Genomic DNA, 12,595 nt, shown 5'->3' on the forward strand with positions numbered 1-12,595 from the left:
ACGCTGAGGTTGTCAACCTTACACGCGGGCCGCCATTTACCCCCAGAAATATTCCAGGTACTCATTTCTGTTAGAGGCTGAGTCGACCTCAGGGCCATAGTGCGGATGGGAGGGTTAGGTACATTGTAAAAATCCACTTCATCGAGGTTCGATCCCGCGACCTTCCGGCTTGTGGCATAGTGCCTCAATATTGATTAATATTTATATTTTACTCACTGATATAACATACCTATACACTGTGTATAATTGCAGACTGACACAGGTAATGTATTATGCATGAGCTGCCGTTTTCATAGCAGTGAATGCTATTCTTTGTTAGTTATGACATGCAATCAAATTTTCGGAGAAGTACGTCTCAATTTTCAGAGTGGAGGATAGAGCAGTTATATTCATCAGAAACATTTATATACACCTGGAATATTAGTTGTTCCTTATCATAACCAGAAAATCCCACTGTAAAAGTATCATCCTTCGCCGGATATATCCTAATATCGTGTAGCAGAACAGCTAAGGAGAGGAGCTGATAAAATCATTGCCATTGCATAACGAACATAGCTTGTATGCTGTATGAAGGGAACTACTGAAACTCAATCAGATAAGAGTATATTAAGTCTATTGTTATTACGTTTATGCAAATGTTATGATCAGTAAAGTAGTAAAAGATAATTTAGTCATAAGGAAAGCCAGAAATATTGTTTAAGTGTTAAAAATAATTCGGCTACAACTTTATTATATTTACGCTCAATATTGTACAGGATATCCTGGCATTGTATGAAAGAACATGACATCTACAGTTCATTGTTCTGGGTCAATATACCCCACTAATTACCCTTCGTTTCTTTGTCGATGGTTCCCGTATGACAGATGGAACTGAAGTTCTTTTTTTTTTTGTTTAATCAGCAATCAGAATATACATTCTATAAGCTAATGTTGTGGGTGTTTAGGTGACATGATGAGGAGGCGTCCAGCGGCGAATCCTCAGTAATTCAAATCAGGTCAATTGGCCAGTTTCGTTTGAGGCGTCTGTTGTCTTCTCCTGTCGATAGTGTCTTTAGGAGTGGATTTTCGTGAGTTATGATTTTGTTGTGATGTCTATTGCTTTTTTTGTTGGATGACGTCTTGTACGGGAGATATACCGAGATTGGTACGGAGAGTTGCGTTGGAGACATACCGTGGTGCGTCGACTATCATTTGTAGGATCTTAGATTGGCTTCTTTGGATTATTGCTGTGTTGGATTTTCTGGGGCAGCCCCAAAGTTCCAGGCCGTACGTCCAAATAGGAATGATTATAGTCTTGTAGATCAGAATTTTATTTTCGACTGTTAGGTTTGATTTTCTGCCTATTAGCCAGTTTAGATGTTTAATGGTTAGGTCTACTTCTTTTCGTTTCTTGACTATATGCTGCTTCCGTGTTAGTTTGTTGTCTATAGTCATACCTAGGTATTTTATTTCTGAGAACCGAAGTAAACGTGTAATGGGAAATTACATAGAAAGAAGCGCTCGTGGACCAATTTGAGTTTTAATTTTTTTTAATTCTCTTAGTGGAGGGTGGAGTCCAACTGGGTCCACTCGGCACGGCGGCCACTGATTGGCCTATTGTACCTGCCCCGGGTGATTATGATGATGGAGAATTTGGTGAAACGAAGATTGGCAGGGGAAACCGAAGTACTCGGAGCAAACCCGTCCCAGAACCACTTTGTCCACCACTGACCAGATCCGGGAATGCAGTGGGAAGCCAGCGACTAACCGCCTTGAGCTATGGCGCGGCCAAGCCAGCAACTAACCGCTTGAGACCAATTTGAGTTACTGTCCTGGCATTCGCTCTGAGATTTTGAAGACAGGAAAGTCTGCCTTCGGTCGACATTTTAATCCTGTTTCTTTCATCTCTACAGCTGCATCCTGTCGGATCCCGTAACTTATTTCGCCTATAAAAAGCGCGCGCACACACGCACACAGAGAAGCGCATAGACAGACATATATATACATATATTTATTGTATAAGTGCACATTTTTGTCTTTGTCGAGTTGCTCCAGTATTTTTACCGTTCATATACCTTCCAGGAAGTTCCATTACAAGCAGAAAGAATTTAAATTTTATGCGAAACGTTATTATCTGTCCTATGTTGATAATTTTAAATTTTTAGGTGCAAAAGCATAAAGAACATAGAACACATAAGTTTTATTAACGGCTATTTATGTGGTTGGTTCAGAAGAAAGTGAAAATAAAGCGTGTCTATATATATTCATGTTTCATCAGCAGAACGGTGATCAAAACCATATCGCAAAAATTCCTAACAGTTCTTTCGGAAACATGGCAAAGTAAAAATATTTTGGAACGGAACCAGCAAGTAGGAATTAAATTTACGGAGAAACTATATTGCTTCGTACCATTCGCTACAGAATCATGTGTCTTTACGTTCTTCTCTCTATAAACGTAAACCTCACAGTACGAAATCAGCAATTTGGCTTGGGCGTAATACTTGGTCTCATAGTAAAGGAAGGTTTCGTGGTTAAGAACAAGGTGCTGTGAAAATACTTAGACTTTAAAATGAGGAAATGAGCTTAAGAAGAAGCTACAGGAAATCATATAATGATCTGCATAATTTATGCTTCTTCTCGAATACGAGAGTGATCGACTTAAGGAGGAAAAACCTGACGGGACATATAAGAGATTAGAAAAACACACGTTACTGTAGTTGGAAGGAAGGAAAGAAATCCTTTCCAACGTGTGAGTGTAAATGGGAAAATGATATTCAAATTAATTTTAAGAAAATGCAGAGTGAGGAAGTGAAATGAATTAAGTGGCCGAAGAAGGGAGCCAATTGCAGGCTCTTGTGAAATAGGTAATGTACTTCGAGTTCTGTAAAATAGCGGAAATTCCTTGACTAGCTCTGAGATCGTTGCATTCCGTATGTAGCTCGCTTATTTTTAATCAGCTTGCTTTTGTGAACGTGACGTCATTGCTCTCCAGACGTTACTAATCTTGTCCGCAGTATGGATAGAGGCTACACGAAGAGTTTTGCTATTCGCTCCGATATGTTCCGCATTTTGTAACGGATTCTGTACTTGGCTTCCTTTCTACACTCTGTAGGTCAGAAGTAACAAGTTTTTCCTCTGGATTTAAGATCTCCAGTGAAGGGTGATTGTATTTCTGGATTCTCTTAAGGTTATCTTTTTTCAAGAACCATTCGGACCCTGCTATGGCACGGTTTAAAAGTATAAATTCCGCATATAATTATATATGCCACGATTACTACAAACAACAGAGCACTACAATTACTTGGGAAGTACCACATTTCTCACTTGATTGGTTAGCACCCCTGCTTAATGTTTATGCCCTATCTGGTTCCAAAGCTAAGATTGTTTTTTTTTTCATAAAAAAAATAAAAGGAAGGGGCTTGAGAAAAGGTACTTGTGAGAGTATTTTTATTTTTGTTTTTGGCATGGTACTGAGGTCTATGGTACTTGTGCAGCAAGTGGATCCGTTGTACCAGCCCCTGATGATAGATGAAGGGAAAAAAGCAGTGGTAGAAAGACGCAGGGAAAACCCGAAGTATTCGGAGAGAAACCTAGCCCAATACGACTTTGTCTCCCAAGAATTTCGATTTCGAAGTCCTGGAATTAGGCACGTGTCCTTCAGAGTGAGAAACCGGGTAATAACCGCCAGAGCTACAGTACGACCTAATTTCGATCTAAGAAAGCAGAAGTACTGTGAGGCTGGAGAAAAGTGAATGAGGAATTCTACAGTTTCTGAACACTCCAGGTATAATAATATTATAGTGATAAAATCAGGGAGGATGGGATGAGAGATGCATGAAGCATACAATCACACCTCATTCTTCTTCACTTAGCCACATATCCTTTAAAAGTACATGAGTGAGCAGTGACATTCCTGGCAGTAATATTCTGAGAGTAGTGACTCTCTGTTCTCTCCCATTTGCTCACACATTCTCCAAAGCATATAATTGTACCTGAAATTCTTCCTCTCTGTAATTTAATGTCTGTCACAGAGGTCGCGCAGTCTAAAGGTTCGGCCACACAGAGCGCTACGTACGCTATGTTCGCTATACGAACAGAAAAATATCTCCCTTTATTGCGAATGTGACTGGCCACACAGACTTCCGTACGCTACGTACGCTACGTACGCTATGTTCCCTATGTTAGCTGCGTCGCAGAATGTACACAGCTTACGCAGCATACGTAGCGTACGTAGCGAACATAGCGTAACGCTCTATGTAGCCGAACCTTAAGGCATGAACCGTCTTCGCCCGCGCTAACACCGGAACCGTGGGTTCGAATATCACTCATGGCATGGATGTCTGTGTATGTTTATTCTGTTTGTGTTAGGTAATGGACTTGCGACGGGCAGCTCTCCCGTCCAAGGGGTCCTACTGACTGTCTTAGGATGAAGAAACTGAAGTGAAATGAAGTGTTTTACGGATGCCCTATGCTCCAAAATGGGGGGGGGAGGAGAAAGGGAGAGAGAGAAAGACATGTCTACTGAGATGAATAAAATAAAAATTCAAATTTTCTTTAAAAAAATTGTTTGCATTACCTGTTCTGTTTTTTTAATAATAGATTCCTCTTTCTCGAATTGGCATTATGCATAGCTTGTCAAATGAAAGGCTGCGTTCCAGTTCTGTTACAGACTGCCTTGGCTCTGCATAGGACAAAATAGACAGGCACTTGATTCCAGTTGCACCTCACTCATTTGCACATGCAATATTTAATTGTTACGTAACTGCCCTTCACCGATCCCAACAACTATCTCCCTCTCTCTTACACAAAGTGCGAGAGAAGTGATCCACGTGCAGTTAATGTCAACCTTAATGACTACATATAATTAAACTCCTCCAATATTAATTACATATTCTCTTATGCAGGCCTGCAATTACGTTTAGAGTGAAGTTAACAATAGCACAGGTGGCGGAAAAGAGACTGAAGACAAACTCAAATTTCGGACCCCGGTCTTCTGGTTCGTCACATTGGTTAGTGTCGTAGGGGGATACCAGTGTTTCGGAAGAGCATCATTTCTCCATCGTCACAGAAGGAGAAATTTCTGTTTAAATTACTACAAGGTTTCAGAACCCAGAAAACAACTGTCTCAACAATTACGTAAAGATAAAGGTATCCCTGTACCAGTCCGTGGAGGCCCATAGGGTTGTGAGATGTCGAGGCTCCCATATTCTCTAGACAATCGGCTCACAGATGGTGGTGTAGTTGTCAGTCTTACGCGCCGGCCGCGCTTTATCCCCAAGAATATTCCTGATACTCATTTCTCTTAGAGGCAGAGTCGACGCCAAGGCCATAGTGCGGCTGGAAGGATTAGGTAAATTGAAAAATATCTACTTCATTGGGATTCAATCCCGGGACCTTCCGGCTTGTAGTATAGTGCCTCAACTAACTACGCTACCGCTTGTCACTACAGTCTGAATAATTACCTTGACGAAAAGAAAACGCTGCTCCTCTTTCGTATATAAGGAAAGGAGAGCGCATTTCGCGGAAAAGTGTGGAGTCGGCGCTTCTGCTTGCTCGCAAAGTAATCAGTGTAGAAGCACAAGGAGCTTTAAAATAAATCAAAGCAGAAATTTCCTGACTTGCCTGTGTGTACATGTGTGAATTTTACAGTTTCTGTTTAATATTGTACAACTCCTGAAGGTTTTGTGTGACCTGAGAAGTAGAGATTTTAGCAACTTCTTTGGCTATACGGTCCTTTTAAGTTTAACCTTTGTCTCCCCTTTTTAGGGGGTTTCTGAGCAAGTAATGTTTCTAGGGAGAGATTCTTAGCCTTTACCCAAACCCCTTAACCAAGAGGACGAATGTTTTTCTGTCATAGTGTACTCCCTTAGGGAGCTGGCTACATAACGTCTAAAGAGCCCCCCCATACCCTCGGTTTTTCTGTAGTGGATGTCCTTCCCTTAGCCGAAAAGTCCAGTTTAAAGGCCCCGGACACTCACCGTTCACCCTTCTTAGCCTGCCACATCTGCGCTCTCACCCAAGGATATGTTGCCCAGGGCTCACCATTAGGCGGTCGAGCTAGGATTTGCCTGCAGAACCCTACTTAACATGTGGCATTCTGGTAATTAATCGTGCGCACCTACTGGCGTCAGTGCACCCCACCAGAACCATTTATCAACTTTTGACTCCCTGTAATCAACACAATGAAATAAAACAGGTATGCTTAGAAGGTAGCTGAGATAGTATAGTAACTCTTAAGGTTCGGCCACACAGAGCGCTACGTACGCAATGTTCGCTATACGAACAGAAAAATATCTCCCTTTATTGCCAATGTGACTGGCCACACAGACTTCCGTACGCTACGTACGCTACTTACGCTATGTTCCCTATGTTAGCTTCGTCGCAGAGTGTGCACAGAGTACGTAGCGAACATAGCGTAGCGCTCTGTGTGGCCGAACCTTTAGGCTTATATGCGGGATGTGAGCGATTCGAACTCCGGCCGGGACACAGGCTATATTGGTTGAGGTTTTTTTGTGGTTTCACTGAGTTCCTCCAAAGAAATCCAGGACAGCGCACTCGGTAGAACAACTGGTTATTGGTTGGATGGCCGAGGGGGCGGAGCTCGAATTCTTGTAGGGGTAAAATTTTTCTTCTCTCCCCCTCTTCCAGACCGGCCCTGGGGACCACCCTGCTTCCTATCCAATGAGTACAATGGCCTCTTTCTCTGGGATAAATCGTCCGGAGCGTTTAGCTGACCACTCACCTCTAACTAGTGCCGGGGTCAAGGAAATGTAGAAAATACATCCACCCCCCCATGCGCCTCCATGACGTAGTGCTTAATTAGTTAAGCACAGGGACAAATTAACATTTTTTGTCTTTTATTAAGGGAATGAGTTGGGTGGAATATAGAGCACGTATAAGGGTAGAGTGAGAAAGCTTACATCTTTTTAAACTAAATAACTTTAGTGCCTTGATCACTTAGGTGGCTTAGGTTTGTTGGCAAGATTTTAATTAAAACTATTTCCTGCCCTATTTGTCAACAAATATCAATGCCTTATGTACAACGTTAAAGAAGAAAATGGGCTGCGAAAAATTTCCTGTGGTACTGCCGCTGTATTAGTTCTGTTCATGCTTGCACAAATCGCCTCGTCCGCAAGCGGAACAGCTCCATCCGTCTCGCCAGTCCCGATCCGTCCCGTCACGTCCCGTCACGTTTTGCTTGAGGTTGAGTGAAATTGCCTTCCGGGTTGCGTTCTGTAGGTGGCAGATTTTAATTCGTACATATGTGTTCGACCTAAGTTTAATCAGGTGTTTCCGAACCAAGGAGCACATAAATGCAAATCTGTGATACGTCGGCTAGGGCGTCTGACGAAGTCAGGGAAGGTTTTGCGACAAATTTTGCCTGCGAAACATTATTTCATCAGAAAAACGAATTCTGTTTACGTAGGTCTCTTCCTCATGAATGCTGAAAGGCACTTCTAAAGCAAACTGCTTTCTCAAACCCATATCTGTGCATTATCTTCTGGACAAATTAATGCATATAAGCACACAATTTTATACTCTCGTACAAAACACCAATCACAGTTGAGCGTGTGAGGTCAGATTCTAAACTTGCTTGGCGAAGAACGTAGCTAGGGCTCCCTTGAAATACTTAGCGTGTGAGCTTGCTTTTATCAGAGGACTCTGTACGACATGGAAGAAAGTTGACCCTAAGGGTTTAGCTGAGGGGGTAGTTTGAGCAGAAACGAATTAGATTGGAGTAATACTATGAGGCTCCTGCTTTCTATATAATTGTAATTAAACGCAGATTTAAATAGAAGAGAAGACGACAGAATATTATCTTCCACGGGCGTGTGGGTGTGTACCATATGCCTGATCGCAGCTGAACTTTCCGAAGTACTGTAGGAGTGGAAAAGGATATCAGAGTGGGGGAGATCACAAAGTAGTGGCAAACGTATGGTGGGAGCATTTACCGGAAGGGCTTTAATCGCCCATGAGTTATCGAAAGGTGATCTACTCTATCCTTGTGTTAAACGATTTATTCCAAGGAATCTCAGTAAGAACGCTCCATTTTTTCCAGTATTGGAATGCTATTTAACCATGACATAGGCACAGGTGGATGTTAATTCGTTACAATTGGCCACGATAATCCAGGTTCTTAATTCTGGAGAAACCGAAATACCTCAGCAGTGGAATGTGGGGATTTCGTGTGTGTCAGGCTTACAAGTACGCCATGCAGTGGTAACGGTGTCATCAGGGAGCACCTGCAGTACTGTAACTGCACTTGGTGAGGCAGAACATGCCTCCACGTACCCCTCAGTCACAACAGAGCGTGGCACAACCACCGTGTTTAAACAGATACGACTGTGGCTGATTGGTGTACTTGCAAACAAGGGAAACGTCTTCGAAATTCTCTTCTATCATGAATGGTTCTCCACATTTCTCGTGTTATTATCTCTGACATTGCAGTGGTATGTGCTTTGCTGAGGAGTGACCCTCGCTCCAATTATTCCTGTCGTTTCTTAAAAACAAAATTCTTTTTCATTTATTCCACATGTAACAGTGCTCTAATTTATGAAGGAAGACTGAGAGAAACGTCAGGGAAAAATTGTAAAAAGAGTAAGAGCAGAAGAAGGGGAAGAAGAACAGAGCAACGGGAAGACAGAATAGAAAGGATGATGGAAATGAAGATTTAGAAGAAAAAAAAAAGAATAGTACAGGTAGAATTTGAAGGAGAAGAAGAACAAGAAGACAAGAAAAAGAATAAGAAAAAGGCAATTACTTTACAATTCAGGAGGCACACAATATAACACCTATAGCAGACTGCCCAATACCGTGCCCTACTAAGATATTTTGCATAATATGTCTTATGGATTAACATGTCCTTAAAATATAAACTGGAAAGTTGAGCTCCACATTAGAGTACTCATATCTTGAAGATTTGTTGTCTGTTGTCTATACTCCCGTTATCCTTAGGTTTCATTTATTGTCTATCGTACTAATTTATTATTGCAGATAACGCTCCTGTTTCCTGACGACAGTCAGCTAAATTGTGTGCTGAAAATGTGAGATTTAAAATATTTTAGGAAACAACAACGTAATTTGATTAGTTAGTTAGTTATTAGAGAGGGTGGGTTACCCCATGCACTTAGACCTGTAGTGGTCCATTGTGCTTCCCTCTATGATTTCTACCAGCCTCTATATCCTACCGGTATTGGTGCTTACAATCAGTCCCGCCCAGCCAGCGAGACCGGCTCTACTGGCTGAGAAGTATCTATAATGCTTCCCCCATCTACCGGAGGTATTAGTGACTGCTGTTGGGCGGCAGACGTCCGCAATTCTGGCTCAATGACATCCTTTGGAGGTGAGTTTCATTTACGTGCCGTAAAGCTACGACACGGGACCCACGGCTTAAAGTCCCTCCCGGAGGACTAGTTCCCTGAATTTTTCCGCCCTAAAAAGTTCTACGACCTCCGCCGAGTATTTGAACCCGCGTACTACGAGTCATGAGGTGGGAACGTTACCTCTAGACTACGGAGGCCACTTACGTAGTTTGATTTTTATTAAGTCTGAGTCTTTGAACATTTACGATTTTGATGTAAGCACTAATTAAATATAATTTGTGTATATATAATTTCCTAGCATAGTTTGTATGTATAAATGGCTGGTATATACTGTACATTACTTACTTACTTACTTACTTACTTGGCAGCGTCATAGCTCAAGCGGTTAGTCGCTGGCTTCCCACCGCGGCGGCCCGGGTTCGATCCCGGGGTCTGTTCAAATGGGATTTGTGGTGGAAAACTGGTGCTGGGGCAGGTTTTCTCCGAGTACTTAAGTTTCCCCTGCCAATCTACATTCTATCAGTTGCTCCACAATCACCCTCACCTATCATCTGGGGCTGGTACAATAGGCCAGAAGTGGCCGCAGTACAAGGGACTTAGTCCCACCCCACTAGCAATAAAAAAAATACTTACTTATGCAGCTGAGCACTTCTTGAGGACAAGCCAAATCTGCAGCTATTCAAGAATTTCCCAGCATTTTATGGAACCCGAAGGTTCATTACCGTGTTCACAAGGGCCATACACTGGTCCCTACAATGAGCCAGATTAATCCAGTCCATACCATCCCATCCTATCTCTCTAAGATCAATTTTGATATTATTCACCCACCTAAGCCTTGGTCTTCTCAGTGGTCTCTTTCCTTCTGGCTTTCCCACCAATATCCTACATGCATTCCTCGTATGCCCCATTCGTGCTATATGCCCTACCCACCTCATCCTCCTTGACCTGATCATTCTAATTATACTTGGAGAAGAGTACAAGTTATGATGCTTCTAATTATGCAGTTTTATCCAACATCCTGTCACTTCATCCCTCTTCGGTCCAAAAATATTCTCAACGCCTTGTTCTCAAACACCCTCAATCTATGTTCCTCCCTTAATATCAGAGACCAAGTTTCACACCCATAGAGAACTAAAGACAAAATTATAGTTCTGTATATTCTAATTTTTATGTTTTTGGACAGCAGACGAGAAGACAAGAAGTTCTGGACTGAATTGTAGCAAGCATTACGTGAGTTCAATTTCCTCTTAACTTCTCCCTGAATCAGGTTTTGATTTGCTATCGTCGTTCCAAAATATCTGAACTATGCCACATTTTCAAAACATCTGTTTCCTATCTTTGTGTCATGATTTTGCCCTGCATTTTGGTGACGAGACAGCAACATATATAATATGTTTAATTTAGTTTCATGAGGGAAGGCCCAGAAGAGATGGAAAGGTCAAGAACGCATTGGGCCTTATAGGAATAGGATTTAAGGCCTAACCCACTTCTGTTTTTGCGAAGTTGCCACTTATATGAAAATATAAACATGCTGCCGCTTGCTGACGCAACACCACGATAAATTTAAAAAATATATGCAGAATAAAATGCTGTAGGTGTTATAATTTAGCTTATGAGCCCGTACACAACAGAATTCTCCAACACAAAGTGGCGTATGTGAAATCAGGACATACTATGAAAGGAAATGATGGAATTCAGTTGAAATGTTGACAGGATATTTTCAGGCCCAACAGTTTGACAGAGAATTACCATTATTAACTTTTATTTATTCGATCAAAATTCTTTGATTGTACAAAATGCACTTACTGAACTTACTTTTAGTATAGTATAAACTTTCTTGTTATTGCTATGAATATGACTGGATGAGGTGAGGTGAGTGTGTGCACTCATGAAATAATGACAATAATGAAGATGAAAATGAAAATGATAAGGAGATATAACTCTTATTTTATGATCTAATATGAGCTAGCAATGTAACCAAAGTCGCCGTGACCGGAGTCAAAGCTGAGGCCTTCAAATCCGCTATAGATGTCAGGTTTCTTGGTGTATATCGGGAATTTTTTCTCGATGTAGACAGGTTGAGGTACAGGGACGGGTTTAGGCACGTGGACAGGGTAGGGTTTGGGGATATGGACAGGTACCTTAACAGGGACAGGTACCTCAACAGGGACCTTGACAGGGTAAGGAATTCTCTTTTCCACAGGGTAGGGGATCTTTTTCTCTACATACACAGGGTAAGGTTTGGGTACTTCAATTGGGTAGGGTTTTATAACTTTGACCTCCACAGGGACCTTCACAGGGTATGGAACTTTCTTGATGACCTCAACTGGATACGGCTGGGGGACGGGAACTTTGATCTCTTTGGTGATGACAATAGTCTTGACGTGCTCTTGCCTCTGGTCAATACTGTGACCATCCCCGTAGCTGTAGCCACCCTCAAAGCCGCCAATTCCTAGGTCCTCCAGCCCCCTCTTCTCATGCTTCGCTTGCTCCTCTTCGGCCATCACCACGCCCACAAGAAACAAGACGAATGTCTGAAAGGAATATTCCAACTCAGAAATCGTTACGAAATAATGGGATATTATATTAACACTTTCACTGTCTCAATTTTCACTATAAGCCTGCCCAACGGCGGTTGAATTTGAACACGCGACACGACTACACTGTGACATGTATCGAACACATACTAGCAACAGTAGATTCGTATATCTTATCGCTACTTTTCAAAATTCTGTTTTGAATATTTCTTAAAAAAATTACTTTAATTACGGCAGTATACACAGATCTAGCGTAGTTGGTTGAGGCAGTATGATACAAGCCGGAAGGTCGCGGGTTCAAGTCCCGATGAGGTCATTGGATTTCTTTCAATTAATCTAATCCTTCCAGCCGCATTATGGCCCTGTGGTCGACTTAGCCTCTGACAGAAATGAGTACCAGGAATATTCTTGAGAGTAAACCAAGGCCGGCGCGCAAGGCTGACAAACTTTCCATCTATGAGCCGATTGTGTAGAAATGTGGGAACCTCAACATCTCACAACCCTATGGGCCTCCACGGCCTGTAACAGGGATACCTTTACTTTTTTTTTTTACTTTTACATGAGGTACAACTACTTGTATCTTCTTGTAACTGACGATAAAATAAAAATTAAGCATGCTCCTACTTGGAGATGATACAACTGAATACATTAAGATATTACAATAATTAACTAATGACTTATGTGTTAAATTATTGCGGGGCGTGGATGTAACATTATTTTAAAACTTGGTAGTAGCAACAGTCAACACCTCGACAT

At 41.8% G+C, this 12,595-nt stretch overlaps 2 protein-coding genes across 5 annotated transcripts in view; one reads left to right on the plus strand and one right to left on the minus strand.

Annotated features, from left to right (window-relative positions):
• The window catches only part of LOC111872784 (mitochondrial ribonuclease P catalytic subunit), a 516,563-nt gene that overhangs the window by 364,002 nt on the left and 139,966 nt on the right, over nucleotides 1-12,595 (plus strand). The gene's annotated exons all lie outside the window — the stretch shown is intronic.
• LOC111872812 (proline-rich protein 4) overlaps nucleotides 1-12,595 on the minus strand; it is a 34,478-nt gene that overhangs the window by 17,804 nt on the left and 4,079 nt on the right. The window contains exon 2 of the mRNA XM_023867000.2: nucleotides 11,281-11,836. Coding sequence (XP_023722768.2) covers nucleotides 11,281-11,836 — 556 coding nt within the window. The remainder of the gene's footprint in view (nucleotides 1-11,280; nucleotides 11,837-12,595) is intronic.

The sequence above is a fragment of the Cryptotermes secundus genome, unplaced genomic scaffold (assembly GCF_002891405.2).
Source record: "Cryptotermes secundus unplaced genomic scaffold, Csec_1.0 scaffold79, whole genome shotgun sequence".
NCBI classification, from domain to species: domain Eukaryota; kingdom Metazoa; phylum Arthropoda; class Insecta; order Blattodea; family Kalotermitidae; genus Cryptotermes; species Cryptotermes secundus.